Genomic DNA, 22364 nt, shown 5'->3' with positions numbered 1-22364 from the left:
TTGAGAAATCTGTATGCAGGTCAGGAAGCAACAGTTAGAACTGGACATGGAACAACAGACTGGTTCCAAATAGGAAAAGGAGTACGTCAAGGCTGTATATTGCCACCCTGCTTATTTAACTTATATGCAGAGTACATCATGAGAAACCCTTGGCTGGAAGAAACACAAGCTGGAATCAAGATTGCCAGGAGAAATAGCCATAACCTCAGATATGCAGATGACACTACCCTTATGGCAGAAAGTGAAGAAGAACTAAAAATCCTCTTGATGAAAGTGAAAGTGGAGAGTGAAAAAGTTGGCTTAAAGCTCAACATTCAGAAAATGAAGATCATGGCATCCGGTCCCATCGTTTCATGGGAAATAGATGGGGAAACAGTGAAAACAATGTCAGACTTTATTTTTGGGGGCTCTGAAATCATTGCAGATGGTGACTGTAGCCATGAAATTAAAAGACACTCCTTGGAAGAAAAGTTATGGCCAACCTAGATAGCATATTCAAAAGCAGAGACATTACTTTGCCGACTAAGGTCCTTCTAGTCAAGGCTATGATTTTTCCTGTGGTCATGTATGGATGTGAGAGTTGGACTGTGAAGAAGGCTGAGCACTGAAGAATTGATGCTTTTGAACTGTGGTGTTGTAGAAGACTCCTGAGAGTCCCTTGAACTGCAAGGAGATCCAACCAGTCCATTCTAAAGGAGGTCAACCCTGGGATTTCTTTGGAAGGAATGATGCTAAAGCTGAAACTCCAGTACTTTGGCCACCTCATGCGAAGAGTTGACTCATTGGAAAAGACTCTGATGCTGGGAGGGATTGGGGGCAGGCGGGGAAAGGGACGACAGAGGATGAGATGGCTGGATGGCATCACTGACTCGATGGACATGAGTCTGAGTGAACTCCAGGAGTTGGTGATGAACAGAGAAGCCTGGTGTGCTGCAATTCATGGGATCACAGAGTCAGACACGACCGAGTGACTGAACTGAACTGAACTGAACTGATGCAAGCCAGTCTCAGGAAAAAGAAAAACCTGAAACAACCCAACCTTACACGTAAAGAAAGTAGAAAATAGGACCAAAAACCCCAAAGGTAGTAGAAGAAATGATAAAAATCAGAACAGAAATAAATGCCATGGAGACTAAAAATAAGAAAGATCAATGAACTTAAGACCCTGTTCTTTGAAGTGATAAAACTGGTAAATTTTTGTCTAGCTTCATCAAGAAAAATAGAGGGCCCAAATCAATAAAATTAGAAATGAAAAAGGAGCAGCTACAACCAACACCGCAGAAATTAAAAAGATCATAAGAGATTACTATGGACAATTTTGCATCAATAAAATGGACAACCTACACCAAGGGGAAGGTGGGAGGAGAGATTGGGGGTTTAGGATTGATATGTACACACTGCTATATTTAAAATAGATAACCAACAAGAATCAGGGAACTCTGGTCAGTACTCTGTAAAATAACCTAAATGGGAAAACAATTTGAAAAAGAATAGGTACATGTATACATATAGCTCAATCACTTTGCAGTATGCCTGAAACTAACAACATTGTTAACCAACTATATTCCAATATACAACAAAAATTTTAAAAAATTAAAAAATGAATAAAATGGACAACTTAGAAGAAAAGTAGAAATTCCTAGAGATGTACAATCTCCCATGACTAAATCAGGAAGAAATAGAAAATATGAACAGGCCAATTTAATGAAATTGAATCAGTAATCAAAAACTCCCAAGAAACAGTCACGTAAAGATTAAAATAAACCAGTAAAACAGTGTAAAGCTATTATCCTCCAATTAAAAAAATTAAAATACCTAGGAATAAATCTAAGCAAGGTGTTAAAGGACCTATATTCCGGAAATTATTCATCTTTGATGAAAGAGATTGAAGATAGCACAAACAGAAAGATATAATTGCTTATGGAATCAAGGAGTTAGTATTGCCAAAAACCATACTATCTAAGGTAATCTACAGATTCAATGCAATCCCTATCAAAATACCAACAATGTATTCCATAGAACTAAAACAACTCTAAAATTTATATGGAAATACAGAAGACCCAAATAGCCATAGTCTTAAAAAAACATGGAGAACAGTATGGTGTTTTTCCTTAGAAAACTAAAACTAGAACTACCATATGATCCAGTAATCCCACTCCTGTGCATATATCTGGAAAAGGTGAAAACTAATTTGAAAAGATACATGCAACCGAATGGTTATAGCAACACTATTTATAGTATCCAAGACATGAAAGCAGCCTAAATTTCCATCAACAGAGTAATGTATGAAGAAGATAATGGAATACACTCACTGTCACTCTCTGTCTCACACACACATACACTAGGATATTACTCAAGCCATTAAAAAAGAATGAAATAATACTATTTGCAGCAGTACAGATGGAACTAGAGATTATCATACTAAGTGAAGTAAGTTAGAGAAAGACAAATATCGTATGATACTGCTTATGTGTGGAAAATCTGAAAAGTGGCTCAAAATAACTTATTTACAAAACAGAAACAGACTTACAGACTTCAAAAACAAAGTTATGGTTACCAAAGGGTAAAGGTTGGGGAGAAAAGATAAATTAGGAGGTTGGGATTAACATAAACAGTGCTTGTGGTAAGGAACCTGCCTGCCAATGCAGGAGATAGAAGAGACATGGGTTTGATCCCTGGGTCAAGAAGATCCCCTGGAGGAGGAAATGGCAACCCACTCTGTATTCTCGCCTGGAAAATTCCATGGACAGAGGAGCCTGGTGGGTTACAGTCCTTGGGATCACGACTGAAGTGACTTAGCATGCATAGCATGCATGCATAAAGCAGATAATCAATAAGGATCTACTGTGTAGCCAAGGGAACTCAATACTCTGTAATAACCTATATGAGAAAACAATCTGAAATATATATATATATTATTCATATTATATAGTTATAATTATATATCTTGTATTATATATTCAAGTTCAGATTCTCTACCGCCTGGCTACCAGGGAAGCCTATGTATAATGTGTATATATATGTATAAAATGGAGTCACTTTGCTGTACACCTGACACTAACACAATGTTGTAAATTTTAAAGAAAAGAACAAAACAGGACCAAGCATCCTGTATCCTGCATCAAACCTAGACTGGCAATTCGTTTCTTATATGATATTATACATATTTCAATGCCATTCTCCCAAATCATCCCACCCTCTCCCTCTCCCACAGAATCCAAAAGACTGTTCTATACATCTGTGTCTCTTTTGCTGAACACGTGTACACCCATGGCGGATTCATGTTGAAGTATGGCAAAACCAATACAATATTGTGAAGTAAAAAAAAAAAAAAAAAACAAACAAAACGGGAGGCATCACAGTCCCTAATTTCAAACTGTATTACACACAAAGCTTCAGTAATCAAAACAGAATGGTACTGGCACATAAACAGATATATGGATCAATGGAACTGAATGGAGAGCCCATAAATGAGCCCAAAATTATATAAGCAATTTATCTATGAGAAAAGAAGCAAAAATATGCAATGGGAAAAAAGACAGCCTCTTCAATAAATGGTGGGAAAACTGGATAGCTACATGCAATGGATTAAACAGTTAAACATAACACCTAAAACCATAAAAACTTCTAAAAGAAACCTAAGCCCTATGCTCTTTGACATCAGTGTTAGGGTTTGTTTGTTTGTTTGTTTGTTTGTTTTTTGGATATGTCTCAGGTAAACAAAAAAATAAACAAATGGGACTCCATCAAACTGGAAACTCTGCATAGCATATGAAACTGTCAACAAAACAGAAAGGCTCTGCACTGAATTGGGAAAGATTTGCAAATGATCTATCCAACAATGGGTTAATATCCAAAATATAGAAAGAACACTTACAACTCCACATCAAAAAACCAACCCAATTAAATAATTGGCATAGGATCTGAATAGACATTTTTCTAAAGACATACTGATGGCCAACAGACATATGAAAAAATGCTCAACTTCTCCAGTCATCAGGGAAATGCAAATAAAAACCACAGTGAGATATCACCTTACACCTTTCAGAATGGTTATTATCAAAAAGACAACAAATATTGGCAAAGGATGTGGAGGAAAGGGAACCCTTTTTTAAACTTTTATTTTATGTTTGGGTATAGTTGATTTACAGTGTTGTGTTAGTTTCAGTGTTAGTTTACAGTGTTGTGTTAGTACAGCAAAGTGAATCAGTTACACATATATCTACTCTTTTTCAGATTCTTTTCCCATAGAGGTTATTACAGAATATTGAATAGAGTTCCCTGTGCTGAAAAGGGTCCTTGTTGCTTTATATCTTCTATGTATAGTATTGCATATGTTTTAATCCCAATCTCCTAGTTTATCCCTCTCCCAGCCCTTTCCTTTTTGCTTTGGTAACCATAAGTTTGTTTTTGAAGTCTGTGAGTCTGTTTTTGTTTTGTGAATAAGTTCATTTGTGTCTCTCTCTCTTTTTTTTTTTTTTTTTTTTTTTGGCCTCACGACTCTGCTTGGAGGATCTTAGTTTTTCTGACCAGGGATTGGACCTGGGCCCTGGCAGTGAAAGTGCCCAGTCCTAACAACTGCACCATCAGGGAATCCCTTGTGTCATCTTTTTAGATTCCACAGTGTGTTTAATTGGTGTCATTCGACCAATTTACTTTACTTTACCAAGTTACTTGTATTTAATGTAATTATTGGCATATTAGAGCTTAAGTCTGTCATTTTATTTTTACTTGTTTGTTCTGTTTTTCATGTCTCTGTTTTCCTATCCTTCCCATCCTATCTACATGTTTTTGAATGTATCTCTTTGTATAACTACTTTAGTGTATTTACTAGGTATTACATTGTATATACATAACTTATCATAGTCTATACTGGTGTTGACGTTTTACCAGTTTAAATGCGGTGAACCTGACCTCTATTGCATCTCTTTACCTTTCTCCACTTATAATTGTCTTAATTATTTTCTCTACAGACATTGTTATAGTTTTTGCTTACTGTGAGATATAATTTAGAAAACTCAGAAGAAAGAAAATATATTGTATTTATCCATATATTTGTTCTTTTCATTGTTTTTTCTTCCTTCCTGATAATCCTAAAATTCCTTCTTTTATCATCTCCTTTTTGTGTAGAGAAATACCTGTAGTCATTCTTTTGGGATAGGTTTGCTTTTTTAAAAGTATCCTAGTTTTCCTTCATCTGAAAATGTCTTTATTTTCCCTGTATTCTTGAAGGATATTTTTTGTTTTATATAGAATGAGTATAGAGGCATTCCTCCCTCTTCATTTTTTTTTGAATCATTTGAGAAGGATAGGTGGTAGCTCTCCTTTAAATTTTGGGGGAATTCACTATCAAATTATCTGGTACTGGACTTTTGTTTGTTGGGAATTTTTTTTGAAATTAATTGTATATAGATTTAACAGAGTTTATATCTAATTCTATCAGGATTCTGTATATATGAAGATAAGATTATTCTAATATTTATATGGAAAAAGAAAGGACCTAACATAGCTAAAACATTTTTGAGAAGGAATAATAATTTGGGAGCAATCACTCTACCTGATTATAAGACTTAATATGTCACTACAGTGATTAAGACTGTGTTCAACAGTGGTATAGACCAATGGAACAGAATAGAGAACCCAAAAATTGCCTCACACAAGTACAGCCAACTGATTTTTGACAGAGCTGCAGAAGCACTTCGTTGGAGGAAGGATTGTCTTTTTAACAAATAGTACTGGATCAACTGGAAATCCACAGGTGAACAAGTGCCACCTATCTAGACTAGGATCTGAAATACTCCGAAAGAAAGAATCTGCAAGAACTCTCAAAACTGAACAATATAAAAATAATCCAATTAGAAAATCAGCAAAAGACATTCACAGACATTTCACTGAACAAGATATATGTGTGGAATATAAAGACATGAAAATATATTCGCCATCATTAGCCATTAGCGAAATGCAAATCAAAACCACAGTGAAGTATTGCTACATACCTATCTATCGGGGTTCAGGATGGGGAACACGTGTATACCTGTGGCAGATTCATGTTGATGTATGGGAAAGCCAATACAATATTGTAAAGTAATTAACCTCCAATTAAAATAAATTAAAAAAAGAATGGCTAAAATGAATATTGGTGTTAATAGAGCATGCTAGATTGAGTGTGGGAAAACTGGATCACTCATGATTTGCTGATGGAATGTAACATGATATCACCACTCTGGAAAACAATTTGGCAGTTCCTTAAAACTAAAAGTAGACTAAAAATAAGTGTGTAGCACTACATTTTTAGAGCATTTATGCTAGAGAATGAAGACTTATTTTTATGTAGGAACTTATACACAAATATTCATAGCACCTTTATTCATAATAGCCCCAAACTGGACATAACCTAGATGTCCTTCAAAAGGTAAACCATGTACATCTATACCATGGCATATTACTCAGCAAAATAGGAATGAGCTATTGATATATGCATCAACATGAATAGATCTCAAGAGCATTATGCTGAGTGAAAATGCCAGTCTCAAAAGGTTGCATTCTGATTCAATTCTGATTCAATAACATTCTCAAACTGACAAAATTATAGAGATAGAGAGCAGATTAGTGGTTGGCAGAGATCAAGGATGGTGCCAGAGAGCATTGCATGTGACCATAAAAGGGGTAGCACAGGAGAAATCTTTGTGGTGATGGAATAGTTTTATATCTTGATTGCGGTGATAATTGCATGAATCTACACATGATGTAGAACTATACACACAGTTGTACCAATGTCTATTTCCTATCTTTGCTATTGTATTAAAATCATTTTATTTTATTTATTTTTTTGGCCACACAGTGAGGCATGCAGGATCTTAGTTCACCAACCAGGGATCGAACCTGTGTCCGCTACAGTGGAAGTGCAGAATATTAACTGCTGGACAGCCAGGGATGTCCCTATAATCAGTTGAAGTGCTTGTGATCAAGTAATCATTATTTTACTTAATAATGGCCCCAAAGTGCAAGAGTAGTGATACTAGCAGTTCAAATATGCCAAAGAGAAACAAGAAAGTGCTTTTTTAAGTGAAAAGGTAAAAGTTCTCAATAATTAATAATTAGTTAATTATTATTAAGTTCTCAATAATTAATAATAAGAGAAGGAAAAAATGATATGCTGACGTTGCTAACATCTGTACTAAGAACAAAAGATGTATGGTAAGAACAAGTCTTCTATCTGAAATTGTAAAGAAGGAAAGAGAAATTTATGCTAGTTTTGCTGTCACATCTTGAACTGCAAAAGTTATGGACACAGTACATGATAAGGGCTTAGTTAAGATGGAAAAGGCATTAAATTTGTACAATAAGATTTTTTGAGAGAGAGAACCACTTTCAGATAACTTTTATTACAGTATAATTGTTCTATTTTATTATTGTTCTTAATCTCTTGCATACCTTTATCATAGGTTTATAGGTGTAGGAAAAACCATAGTATATACAGGATTCAGTACTATGCATGGTTTTGAGTGTCCACTGGGGGTCTTGGAATGTATTCCCTGTGAATAATGGAGGGACTACTATATGACTGTAGAACTATGTGATAATTGAGCTTTGATTGTTTTTCATTTATAAAATGGGTACTATATTTTGTGATAATATAATCATAATGCTTCTCTCTCAGGTTTGTCTAGGGAAGTAAGATTTACATTTATATATAAAATACTTAATACATACCAAGCATCTGATAAATGCTTACTACTCTCACCATTACTGCTGCTAACAATAAAAATTATAGTGACAGAAAATATAAAGATGTTGAAGTGTGATGGATTCTGTCAGTTGTGACCAGCGGTGAAATGCTCAGAGTCTCTATAGCCTATTTTTCCTCAATTTCTGTCTTTTAGTTCCTTCAGTGATTCTTAAAGAGTGGTCTGCCTATAAAGGGAAGTCACCTCAAACCCCAGAGCTGGTGTCTGCACTGACATTTCGGGAATGGACTTGCCCAAACCTCAAGAAGCTCTGGCTAGGCAAAGCAGTTGAGGACAAAAACAGAAGGATGCGTGCCTTCCTGGCCTGTATGAAGTCAGACACACCCAGTATGCTCAATCCAGCTAACGTCCCCACCCATCTGCTGCTCATGTGCTGTGTACTCCGGTAAGCCATGTGACCCGGAAGTGGTCAGTTCATAATATAATCATAATAATTTACTTTTATAATTTACTTTTTTGACATTTCCCTTAAGCAAGTGGTTTTTATGGTATTTTGAAGTGGGGAGGTTTTATGCTGACTTTAGAAACACTGGAATTGATTGCCATGACATATATATGGGCTTCCCTAGTAGCTCAGATGGTAAAAGAATCTGCCTGCAATGCAGGAGACCTGGGTTCAATCCCTGGGTTGGCAAGATCCATATCCATGTACAATCTCTAGTGATGTTTATTTGTATATTTTTTTTATTTTTAAACATAAGAGATATTATGTTGTACATCTCATTTCTATTTCTTACTTTTTTCATTCAGTGTTCTTTTTTACATCTATCCATATTTATATATGGTTCATTCCTGGTGACTGCTGAATTATATTCCAACAAGTACTAATATCACAGTACTTTATTTGTTCTTTGATAGTTTCCAGTTCTTAGGTATTCCAAACAGTGCTTCAGAAATATCTTCACAGATGTCTCTGTCTCTTTTTTGTGTTTCTGTGTCAGTTTATCAGAAGTATGCATTTTAGAGTAGAAGTCCTGGATCTTGTAAAATGTGCATATAAATTTTTTACCAAATATTGCCAGATTTCTCTAGCAGTTTGTTCTAAATTATGAATAGTGCATAAGAGTTTCTATTTCTTCATATTATTGCCAGTTCTTATATAACTTCTTAATTTTTGCCAATCCATTGGGTTTCAAGTTCAGTTCAGTTCAGTCGCTTAGTCGTGTCCGACTCTTTGCGACCCCATGAATTGCAGCATGCCAGGCCTCCCTGTCCATCACCAACTCCTGGAGTTCATTCAGACTCACGTCCATCGAGTCAGTGATGCCATCCAGCCATCTCATCCTCTGTCGTCCCCTTCTCCTCCTGCCCCCAATCCCTCCCAGCATCAAAGTCTTTTCCAATGAGTCAACTCTTCGCATGAGGTGGCCAAAGTACTGGAGTTTCAGCTTTAGCATCATTCCTTCCAAAGAAATCCCAGGGCTGATCTTTCAGAATGGACTGGTTGGATCTCCTTGCAGTCCAAGGGACCCTCAAGAGTCTTCTCCAACACCACAGTTCAAAAGCATCAATTCTTCGGCACTCAGCCTTCTTCACAGTCCAACTTTCACATCCATACATGACCACAGGAAAAACCATAGCCTTGACTAGAAGGACCTTAGTCGGCAAAGTAATGTCTCTGCTTTTGAATATGCTATCTAGCTTGGTCATAACTTTTTTTCCAAGGACTAAGTGTCTTTTAATTTCATGGCTGCAGTCACCATCTGTAGTGATTTTGGAGCCCCCCAAAATAAAGTCTGACACTGTTTCCACTGTTTCCCCATCTACTTCCCATGAAGTGATGGGACTGGATGCCATGATCTTCATTTTCTGAATGTTGAGCTTTAAGCCAACCTTTTCACTATCCTCTTTCACTTTCATCAAGAGGCTTTTTAGTTCCTCCTCACTTTCTGCCATAAGGGTGGTGTCATCTGCATATCTGATGTTATTGATATTTCTCCCGGCAATCTTGATTCCAGCTTGTGTTTCTTCCAGTCCAGCGTTTCTCATGATGTACTCTGCATATAAGTTAAATAAGCAGGGTGACAATATACAGCCTTGACATACTCCTTTTCCTATTTGGAACCAGTCTGTTGTTCCATGTCCAGTTCTAACTGTTGCTTCCTGACCTGCATACAGATTTCTCAAGAGGCAGGTTAGGTGGTCTGGTACTCCCATCTCTTTCAGAATTTTCCACAGTTTATTGTGATCCACACAGTCAAAGGCTTTGGCATAGTCAATAAAGCAGAAATCGATGTTTTTCTGGAACTCTCTTGCTTTTTCCATGATCCAGTGGATGTTGGCAATTTGATCTCTGGTTCCTCTGCCTTTTCTAAAACCAGCTTGAACATCTGGAAGTTCATGGTTCACGTATTGCTGAAGCCTGGCTTGGAGAATTTTGAGCATTACTTTACTAGCATGTGAGATGAGTGCAATTGTGCAGTAGTTTGAGCATTCTTTGGCATTGCCTTTCTTTGGGATTGGAATGAAAACTGACCTTTTCCAGTCCTGTGGCCACTGCTGAGTTTTCCAAATTTGCTGGCATATTGAGTGCAGCACTTTCACAGCATCATCATTCAGGATTTGAAATAGCTCAACTGGAATTCCATCACCTCCACTAGCTTTGTTCGTAGTGATGCTTTCTAAGGCCCACGTGACTTCACATTCCAGGATGTCTGGCTCTAGATGAGTAATCACACCATCGTGATTATCTTGGTCTTGAAGATCTTTTTTGTAGTATCTTCTATTTTACTTTGCATTTATTTGATCTTCTATTTTATATATTGGGCTTCCCTGATAGCTCAGTTGGTAAAGAGACTGCCTGCAATACAGGAGACCTTGTTTCAATTCCTGTGTCAGGAAGATCCACTGGAGAAGGGATAGGCTACCCACTCTAGTATTCTTGGGCTTCCCTTGTGGCTCAGCTGGTGAAGAATCTGCTTGCAATGGGGGATACCTGGGTTCAGTCCCTGCGTTGGGAACATCCCCTGGAGAAGGGAAAGGCTTCCCACTCCAGTATTCTGGCCTGGAGAATTCCATGAACTGCATAGGCAATGGGGTCACAAAAAGTTGGACACGACTGAGTAACTTTCACTTTCACTTTTCTATTTTATATATAACATATTAGCTATTTTTTTCTCATTCTCTGAAGTGCCTATTTATCTTGCAAATTTTCTTTTAGGTTATTTATCTTTTCCTTGCTGATTATATAAGTTTTTTGTGAGATATATATATGTGTGTAGACATACAAATATAGCAGATGCCTTTTCTATATCTGTGTGTGTATGTGTCAAATTTCTTTTCCAGTCAGCCACAATTTTTTAAAACTTTATGTACAATATTCTTTTTGAACAAAATTATTTCACTTTCACTCGCTTTTCATTAGTATGATTTCATACATACAGAAAATTGGGACTTCCTTGGCCATCCAGTGGTTAAGACTGCGCTTCAACTGCAGGGGCCATGGGTTCCTGGTCAGGGAATTAAGATTCTTCATGCCATACCATATGGCATGGCCTATATATATATATATATATATATATATATATATATATATATATATGTATATATACATGGCTCCTGTGTCCATGGAATTCTTCATGCAAGAATACTGGAGTGGGTAGCCATTCCCTTCTCCAGGGGATCTTCCCAACCCAGGGATCAAACCCAGGTCTCCTGCATTACAGACTGATTCTTTACCATCTGAGCCACCAAGGAAGCCCCCCACCACCACCACACACACACACATACACATACATATATGTGTGCTTTGCTCAGTGACTCAGTCATATCTGATTGTGACCCCATGGACTGTAACCCACTTGGTTCTTCTGTCCATGGGATTTTTCCAGGCAAGAATACTGGAGTAGGTTGCCATTTTCTACTCCAGGGGATCTTCCCGACCCAGAAATTAAACCCACTTCTCTTGCATTGGCAGGTGGATTCTTTACCCCTGCACCACCCAGGAAGCCCATATATATACATACATATAAAGAAAAATTGGAAGAATAGTATGGCAAACACTCATATGACCACCGCTTAGATTCTATAATTATTAACAATAACAGCTTTATCCAATATAACTATCCCTCTCTCTATCTCTAACCATCCATTTATCTATCCTTTTTGATTCATTTCCAGGTAAATGGCAGATATCAGTACACTTTACCCCTAATCAATGAGTATTTAATTTGATTTTGTCAAACCCATCAATCTGTGTGTTTATGGTGTATTCTTTGGGGATCTTATTTAATAAATTCTTCCCTACCCATGAGTCATAAAGATGTTTCTACTTTTTCTGTAACTATGATGTAACTGTTTACATTATAGTTTTATAATATTGCCTTCCATTTCAGGTCTTTCGTGGGCATTTATTCTGTGTATGCTTTAAGAAAGGGTCTAGTTTTATTTTCTCTACATAATAATCCAGTTTTCCCAACTCCATTTATTAACTGATCTCTTCTCTCCCCATTGATTTTTGTTACCATTCCTAGGTACCGAGTTCCTATATATACTTGAGTTCATCCCTGAATTTTATTTTGTTCCATTGCCTATTTGCTCCCTCACTAATGTCACATTCATTCATTTATGAAGGGTTTGTAATTTGCCTTAATAGCAGGTAGGTTAAATCTCTACTCTTTGCTTTTCTTGTTTCAGACTTGTACTGACTACTCCTGAACCACATGAATCTTTAATCTTCCATATATAATTTAAATTTAGTCCATTTTCCATGAAATCTTGTTGAGTTTTTTGGTCAGTGAATTGAATTAATTTAGGGAGAATTGACATCTTTATAATGTTGTCCTTCTACCCTAAGATCATAGTCTAACTTTCCCTTTATTCAGATCTCTCTTTCAGTCTTTTTTGAAGTATAGTTGATTTACAATATTATATTAATTTCAGGTGTACAGAATTTTATGTCCTAAGAGTTAATATTCTTCATAAAGGTCTTCTGCATTTTTAATTAATTCCTAGACACTTGATATATATCATTGTAATTGTCAATGGTATTCCGTTTTTTTTTATTAAATGTTCTCATTGTTTATTTGCTGACGTAGAGTAAATAAATTTTGTACAAAGAGGAAGTCATTCCTTACAAATCACCAGATGGTTACAGATTTTTGAGCTTTGAAATTGAACAAACCTTAGTTTAAATTCTGGCTCTGTCACTTTTCAGCTTGAATAAGTCACTTTAACCTTTTAGAGTATCCATTTCCTCACCATAAATGGGTATAATAATTCTTACTTCTCACAGCTGTTTGAAGATTGAGATAATACATGCAGGGGCCCTATCACATAATCACATAATAGATGCTTAATATATGTTAATATTCTAACTACCTTAATGTTAAGATTGGTGACTTAACAAGGCTTCCCAGTAATGGATTATATTCATTCCTCCTAGCTCCTAACACATTCCTGCATCACACCCCTACATTATCTCATATTAACTCTAGAATTGCATGTTTTGTTTATCTTTTTTTCTCAAAAGTATAGTAGTAGCTCATTTTCCCATTTATTTGATTCTCTGGGTTTTTGAAACACATCCAAGAACATGAAAATAAGTAAAAATGACTTATTAACAGGTCTACCAGCTATCACAAAGACTATGCTCTAATAGGCTCTATATTCTTCCCCTGAAGAGAACCCCTTAGCCTTCTGATCAACCTATTTATTCTTAATTTAGACACATTTCTGATAGACACATTTCTGACAGTTTCGTCATCTGATTTCCCAGTGTAGAACAAATTAGAAGCAGAAAATTGTAAGGGAGGTGAGACAGAGAGTGGGAGCTATTCTTAGAACCAGCCCCAGGATAGTAATAAGTGATAGGCCACTCCTTAATAGCAGGGTAAAAGATATAAAGATTACTTTTAAAAAGACCCAAGAACCCAAAAAAAAGAGGCATCATCTGAAGTCTTTTAGTGTTGGGGGAACTGCCCTGTAAAAATCAGTAATTCATACAAGATCATTATTAAAGCACAAGGCAATTAGCAATGTTCATAAAATCAACAAGAACATGTTCTATAATATTACATGTTATATACCTGGCAATATGCTAAGTCAGCCCTTTGTGTTCAATGCTTCTAATCCTCATAAAAGTGCTGAAAAGTGTTATTTATCTCCATTTATAGAAGAGGAAGCAAAGGGTCAAAGAGAAGTAACTTACAAAGGTTATGTAACTAATAAGATTTTATATGTAACTAATAGTAGTTTGAACTAAAGTCTGTCCAACTTTAAACTCCTCTGCTTTTTAAAAGACAAAATGGTAAAAAATACAGGTTTAAAGATTAACAGGAAATCTTAATGAGAATTTAAAATTCAACTTTAAATGAAAATTAACTCATCCTAAATACTGCATTGTCCATCAGTTTAAGACTTTGTAGGAGTATTGAACTATGACCTGATTGAGTGTTAGGAATCTAAACTCCTCAGTTGCTTCTACTAACTGTAGTTAAGAGATACCCCTTATGAAAGTAATGCTGGGCAAGTTGTAGCTAAAACTTAAGTTGGTGCAGCTCTTGGAGAGTTGGCTTAGAGAAATGAGTATCTACTAGGAAAACTTGATATGTTTGAGGAAGGCATTAATACATATAATATGTATTAATAAGCCCATAAAATGGGCTTCCCTCATAGCTCAGTTGGTAAAGAATCTGCCTGCAATGGGGAGACTTGGGTTCAATCCCTGGGTTGGGAAGATCCCCTGGAGAAGGGAAAGGCTACTCGCTGCAGTGTTCTGGCCTGGAGAATTCCATGGACTGCATAGGCAACGGGGTCGCAAAGAGTCAGACGTGACTGAGCATCTTTCACCCACTTCACTTAATACATATAATAGTCACTACTGAGAAGGGAATGATAATGAGGAACTCTGTCAGGCTTCTAGGGGTGGGATATAGCCCTGTTGAATAAGGTGAAGCTTGTGCCAAGGCCCTACCATTTCTAGCATAGGTACATTCCAAACTCAAAGCAATTTTCCAGAAATGCAACGTGAAATTGGACAAAGTTTGTCCTCTAGATTCATGGCAAAAGTTTAGGTGTCTCTTCATAGGAACAGTTCTATTAAGAAGCAGAAGATTCATTCACAGCAATAATAAAACATTTGAGTTAATCTTGTGCCATCCTGATATATAAAGATGCATAAGAAATAATTTTTGTTCACCTGACAGAATAATTCTAAAGTATGTTGGAAAAGCAAATGAACAAGAATAGATTATAATTTTTTATTTTTATTTTTTAATATAAATTTATTTATTTTAATTGGAGGCTAATTACTTTACAATATTGTATTGGGTTTTGCCATACATCAACATGAATCCGCCACAGGTGTACACGTGTTCCCCATCCTGAACCCCCCCTCCCATCTCCCTCCCCATACCATCCCTCTGGGTCATCCCAGCGCACCTGCCCTGAGCATCCTGTATCATGCATCGAACCTGGAGTGGTGATTCATTTCACATATGATATTTTACATGTTTCAATGCCATTCTCCCAAATCATCCCACCTTCTCCCTCTCCCACAGAGTCCAAAAGACTTCTATACATCTGTGTCTCTTTTGCTGTCTCTCATGCAGGGTTATTGTTACCATCTTTCTAAATTCCATATGTATGTGTTAGTATACTGTATTGGTGTTTTTCTTTCTGGCTTACTTCACTCTGTATAATGGGCTCCAGTTTCATCCACCTCATTAGAACTGATTCAAATGTATTTTTTTAATGGCTGAGTAATACTTCATTGTGTATATGTACCACAGCTTTCTTATCCATTCGTCTGCTGATGGACATCAAGGTTGCTTCCATGTCCTGGCTATTATAAACAGTGCTGCGATTTTTTAAAAGAGCAGTAAAAGGAGTCTTGGCTCAAACAACATCAACAAAAAAGCCAGGGTGCATTATAAACATATACTATAATGATGTGATACTGGCACAAAAATTGACAGGTCATTGTTTTAGTGCAGCTAATACTGAATACGACTCTAGACACATGATAACTTAAAATATACTAAAGAAAACTTCTCAAATCAATGAGGAATAGATGAATTGTTAATAATTGTCGAGAAAATTGAGTTGGTATTTGGGGGAAAAAAAAACATCATGTTAGAGCCTTACCACACGTAAATTCTAGACAAATTTATTATAGACATAAATGTAAAGGAAAAAATAACAGGTAGAATAAAAGGTGAGCAATGATTTACCTGATTTTGAGACAAGAAACACATTTTTTCAATGAAAATAAAGAAGCCTTCAAGCCCAGGGCACTGTCAAAAATAATAGCAAAATCAATGGCAAACAATCAGGTGGGACAAATACCTTAGTTGCCTGTGGTTGCAATACACCATACCCAAAAATTTAACTGGGAGATCTGAGCAATAAAACAACCAAAAAAGGCTTGAATAAGCTCCCATATAGTCCTGGGAATCTGGAAGATTGTGTAGATATACATGGCTACATACAGACTCAGAAGAGGCCTAGAAGAGCCCCGATTACATATTCATACCTGGTTGAACATGAGACCTGCACAAGGAAAACAATAAAAGCCAGACATAAATTGCTTCAATTTTTAATGTATGCCCTAACCCACACATTGATCCCTTTTGTAAAAATGAAAGCTTTATTGGCCCAAGATGTTTCTGCACAACCTTTGACTAATCATTGGCTGATTAATAAGCTATGATGATTCTAGGAAGCTGGACTTAAAAATGACATGAATTAAAAGTAAAAATCTGAGCAAGGACATCAGGCTACACATTGCAGGAGAGACAGACTGTCCAGAATTAGTTCAGACATGTCACTAAACAAATAAACTAAAAAGCAGCAACTACAGTGCTTTGGGAAGAAGTCAAAAGTCCAGAGTTGCTATATTATCAAAACTGTCCAATGTCAAATAAAAAGCTACAAAACTTGCAAAGAAATAATAATATGTGGCTTATACTCAGGACAAAAAACAGTCAATAGAAACTTCTCTGAGGGCATATGTATATAGGACAGAGTAAATAAACACTTTCAATCAGCTCCTATAAATACATTCAAAGAACTGCTACTGCTGTTAAGTTGCTTCAGTCGTGTCTGACTCTGTGCGACCCCATAGACGGCAGCCCACCAGGCTCCCCTGTCCCTGGGATTCTCCAGGCAAGAACACTGGAGTGGGTTGCCATTTCCTCCTCCAATGCATGAAAGTAAAAAGTGAAAGTGAAGTCACTCAGTTGTGTCCGACTCTCAGCGACCCCATGGACTGCAGCCTTCCAGGCTCCTCCATCCATGGAATTTTCCAGGCAAGAGTACTGGAGTGGGGTGCCATTGCCTTCTCCGATTCAAAGAACTAAAGGAAAACATATCTAAAGAATTAAAATATGCTGACAATGACCCATCAAATAGAGAATAGCAATAAGAAAATAGATCTATCAAGATGGTCGAGTAGAAGGAGACGTGCAACTCACCTCGCCCCATGAACACATAAAAAACACATCTACATATGGAACAATTCTCACTGAAAACTAATTGGAAACTGGTGAAGGACTGCTGTACAACCAAGACAACAAGAAAGATTCATCCATAATTAGGCAGGGAGGGAAGAAAAGCATTCAGGTCAGGCCTTGTACCCCTGGGAGGGAACTCAAAAGAACAGGGAGATTACATGGGTGGAGATTCAACCTGGGGAGTAAGCTGTTTGAGCCACAGATTGGGACGGCCCAGGATCCGACACAGGGGAGACAAGCCCTCTTGACTGATTGGAGGACTACAGGGACTTACAAGAGAGCTGTGGGAAGCCTCAATTGAGCATGAGAAGCATGTATATACTAGCTTACCAGCAAGGCAGGGCAGAGTGAGGACTGCCTCAGTGACTGCCAGGTTTCCCACAACTGCCCCAGTGCCAACCCTAATCGAGTGACTATTCCAGACCCACTTATCCACAGTGCAGCAGAGCACTGGATCTAGGGCTGCCACAACCAGGTAGAAAACTCAGATGTGGGACACAGAGGCTACTGAGTTCCAGGGGGGTGTCTGGGTGGGGCTGTGATGTCCACTGTTGGTGCTTACTCAAGATGAAAGTGAAAGAGGAGAGTGAAAAAGTTGGCTTGAAGCTCAACATTAAGAAAACTAAGATCATGGCATCCGGTCCCATCACTTCATGGGAAATAGATGGGGAAACAGTGGCTGACTTTATTTTTTGGGGCTCCAAAACCACTGCAGATGGTGACTGCAGCCATGAAATTAAAAGACGCTTACTCTTTGGAAGGAAAGTTATGACCAACCTAGACAGCATATTAAAAAGCAGAGACATTACTTTGTCCACAAAGGTCCACCTAGTCAAGGCTTTGGTTTTTCCAGGAGTCATGTATGGATGTGAGAGTTGGACTATAAAGAAAGCTGAATGCTGAAGAATTGATGCTTTTGAACTGTGGTGTTGGAGAAGACTCTTGAGAGACCCTTGGACTGCAAGGAGATCCAACCAGTCCTAAAGGAGATCAGCCCTGAATATTCACTGGAAGGACTGCTGTTGAAGCTGAAACTCCAATACTTTGGCCACCTGATGCGAAGAACTAACTCATTTGAAAAGTCCCTGATGCTAGGAAAGATTGAGGGCAGGAGGAGAAGGGGACGACAGAGGATGAGATGGTTAGATGGCATCACCAACTCAATGGACATGGGTTTGGGTAGACTCTGGGAGTTGGTGATGGACAGGGAAGCCTGGCATGCTGCGGTTTATAGGGTCGCAAAGCATTGGACATGACTAAGTGACTGAACTGAACTGAACTAAGGCAGTGCATTAGAAGTAGCCCAAAACTCTTGATGATGCACACTCCAGCACAGCTCACCTCCCCGTAAGCACTACAAATCAGTGCAGGCCCCACCTGCCCTGAGTGTCACTTCACAGCAGGGTTGGGGCAGTGGAGGCTGAGAGCAGTAATTGGATGTGAGAGACAATGGGGAATTGAACCGAGGCTACATCTGAGCAGAGCAAGGGAAACAGTTGCTGGCGCCTGCACAAGCAGTGCCTTGGAGACCGCTTGTACCTCTTTCTATAGCTGACATGAGCTCTGAGCTCACATGGGCCTCCCTTGCTTCAGCACAATCTCCCTCTGGGGCAAAAGTCCTAGTGCAGGAAGCGGGGAAACACATATTAGAGGGAACAGAGCCAACTCAGCTAGATCCTAAGGGCTTCTATTTCAGTATCTTGGGACCTGACCCAAACCCCTGACAGGATGATGATGGCCACTGAACAGAGAGGAAGCCCCACTTCATACCAGACTCCACCCCTAGCACCTCCATTTCCAGCCCCACCTCCTACCACTGCGATAGCTGCCTGCACACCCTGAGGAAAGACAGTGACTTGCATCCACATCAAATCCAGCCCTCCCACCAAAGGCATTAGGCACACACAGTCCACATGGGACAGTCCCATATAAAGACATCCCTGCAAGACCACAATAGGTAACTCACCTAACTTCATAGGCACAGAGAAAGTTTAGCAAAAATGAAAAGACAGAAGAACTGGTCTCAAATTGAAACAGCAAGAGAAAACCCTTGGAAAGACAAATAATGAAAAGAAATACTAAAGAATTTGAAGCATAAGTAATAAGAATGTTAATTGAATTAAAGAACAGAACAGATGACCACAGTGAGAATTTTAACAAGAACTTGAAAATATAAGAAAGACCCAGTCAGAAATGAAGAATTCACAAGAGTTGGATTCTGAATATACTCCCTTTGAAAGGTCAATTAGATATTTAAATAGAAATGTTCTGTAAGCAGTAAATATGTGTGTTTAGAATGATAAACTTCCAAGATTATAGGTAAATCAAAATAACACTTGTGATATTTATTTATTCATATGATAAAACACTTAGAGCTTAACTGATTCAAGTAGATTAAATAAGTATAGTAAATATAATAAGATTGTGAAAAGTATGAAGATGGCTGAGAAAAAAGAGCTTACTATAAAAAGCATACCAAAACAATAAAAACTTTTAGAATAGGGAAAGGAAGAAATGAATAATTCATTAACTTAAATAAAAAGCACACTAGAAAGAATGAATAGCAGACTAAGGGATTCAGAAGAAAGCATAAATGATCTGGAAGATAGAATAATGGAAATCACCCAGTCAGAAAAGCACAAAGAAAAACAAATTTTTAAATATGAGAACAGTTTGAGATCTCTGAGATAACATTAAGCATACAAACATTCATATTATAGGGGTCACAGAAGGAAAAGACAGAGAAGGGGATCAAAAATATATTTGATGAGATTATGGCTAGAAACTTCCCAAACCTGAAGAAGGTCTTTTGTTTCTTTAGGTAGATATATTCCTAAGTATTTAATCTTTTCGTTGCAATGGTGAATGGAATTGTTTCCTTCATTTCTCTTTCTGTTTTCTCATTGTTAGTGTATAGGAATGCAAGAGATTTCTTTGTGTTGATTTTATATCCTGCAACTTTAGTACCATATTCATTGATTAGCTCTAGTAATTTTCTGGTGGAGTCTTTAGGGGTTTTTATGTAGAGGATCCTGTCATCTGCAAACAGTGACAGTTTTACTTCTTTCCAGTCTGGATTCTTTTTATTTCTTTTTCTGCTCTGATTGCTGTGGCCAAAACTTCCAAAACTATGTTGAATAGTAGTGGTGAGAGTGGACACCCTTGTCTTGTTCCTAACTTTAGGGAAAATGCTTTCAGTTTTTCACCATTGAGGATAATGTTTGCTGTGGGTTTGTCAGATATAGCTTTTATTATGTTGAGGTATGTTCTTTCTAGTCCTGCTTTCTGGAGGATTTTTATCATAAATGGATGTTGAATTTTGTCAAATGCTTTCTCTGCATCTATTGAGATAATCATATGGTTTTTATCTTTCAATTTGTTAATGTGGTATATTACGTTAATTGATTTGCAGATATTGAAGAATCCTTGCATCCCTGAGGTAAAGCCCACTTGGTCATGAAGTACAATCTTTTTAATATGTTGTTGGATTTTCTTTGCTAGAATTTTGTGAAGGATTTTTTGCATCTATGTTCATCAGCGATATTGGCTTGTAGTTTTCTTTTATTGTGGAATCTTTGTCTAGTTTTGGGATTAGGGTGATGGTGGCCTCATAGAATGAGTTTGGAAATTTGTCTTCTGCTGCAGTTTTCTGGGATAATTTGAGTAAGATAGGTATTAGCACTTCTCTAAATTTTTGGAAGAATTCAGCTGTGAAGCCTTCTGGTCCTGGGCTTTTGTTTGCTGGAAGATTTCTGATTACAGGTTCGATTTCCATGCTTGTGATGGGTCTGTTAAGATTTTCTATTTCTGCCTGGTTCAGTTTTGGAAAGTTGTACTTTTCTAAGAATTTGTCCATGTCTTCCAAGTTGTCCATTTTATTGGCATATCTGTGTTGTCTGTTGTGATTTCTCCATTTCATTTCTAATTTTGTTGATTTGATTCTTGTCCCTTTGTTTCTTGATGCATCTGGCTAATGGTTTGTCAATTTTCTGTATTTTCTCCAAGAACCAGCTTTTAGCTTTGTTGATTTTTGCTATGGTCTCTTTTGTTTCTTTTGCATTTATTTCTGCCCTGATTTTTAAGATTTCTTTCATTCTACTAACCCTGAGGTTCTTCATTTCTTTCTTTTCTAGTTGCTTTAGGTGTAGAGTTAGGTTATTTATTTGACTTTTCTTTTGTATCTTGAGGTAAACCTGTAGTGCTATGAACCTTCCCCTTAGCACTGATTTTACAGTGTCCCATAGGTTTTGGGTTGTGTTTTCTTTTTCATTTGTTTCTATGCATATTATGATTGCATTTTTTATTTCTTCTGTGATTTGTTGGTTATTCAGCAGTGTGTTGTTCAACCTCCATATCTTAGAATTTTTAATAGTTTTTCTCATGTAATTGAGATCTAATTTTACTGCATTGTGGTCAAAAAAGATGTTTGGAATGATTTCAATTGTTTTAAATTTATCAAGGCTAGATTTATGGCCCAGGATGTGATCTATCCTGGAGAAGGTTCCATGTGCACTTGAGAAAAAGGTGAAATTCATTGTTTTGGGGTGAAATGTCCTATAAATATCAATTAGGTATAATTGATCTATTGTATCATTTAAAGTTTGTATTTCCATGTTAATTTTCTGTTTAGTTGATCTATCCATAGGTGTGAGTGGGGCATTTAAGTCTCCCACTATTATTGTGTTATTGTTAATTTCCCCTTTCATACTTGTTAGCATTTGTCTTACATATTGTGATGCTCCTATGTTGGGTGCATATATATTTATAATTTTTATATCTTCTTGGATTGATCCTTTGGTCATCATGTAGTGTCCTTTTTTGGCTCTTTTCACAGCCTTTATTTTACAGTCTATTTTATGTGATATGAGTATTGGTATTCCTGCTTTCTTTTGGTCCTATTTGCATACAATATCTTTTTCTTGCCCTTCACTTTCAGTCTTTATGTGTCCCTTGTTTTGAGGTGGGTCTCTTGTAGACAACACATATAGCGGTTTTGTTTTTTTATCCATTCAGCCAGTCTTTGTCTTTTGGTTGGGGCATTCAACCCATTTACATTAAAGGTAATTATTGATAAGTATGATCCTGTTGCCATTTACTTTATTGTTTTACATTCGAGATTATACACCTTTTCTGTGTTTCCTGTCTAGAGAAGATTCTTTAGCAT

At 37.2% G+C, this 22364-nt stretch overlaps 1 protein-coding gene across 2 annotated transcripts in view; it reads left to right on the top strand.

Moving 5' to 3' along the window:
• Positions 1 to 22364, top strand: part of FAM120C (family with sequence similarity 120C) — a 165017-nt gene that overhangs the window by 102738 nt on the left and 39915 nt on the right. For both annotated transcript variants that reach the window (XM_040266048.1, XM_040266049.1), the window contains exon 10: positions 7884 to 8133. In XM_040266048.1, the coding sequence (XP_040121982.1) occupies positions 7884 to 8133 (250 nt within the window). The remainder of the gene's footprint in view (positions 1 to 7883; positions 8134 to 22364) is intronic.

This window comes from Oryx dammah, unplaced genomic scaffold, assembly GCF_014754425.2.
Source record: "Oryx dammah isolate SB20612 unplaced genomic scaffold, SCBI_Odam_1.1 HiC_scaffold_23, whole genome shotgun sequence".
NCBI classification, from domain to species: Eukaryota; Metazoa; Chordata; class Mammalia; order Artiodactyla; family Bovidae; genus Oryx; species Oryx dammah.
The sequence above is the reverse complement of the archived record's forward strand: the minus strand, read 5'-3'. Positions and strand labels throughout refer to the sequence as shown.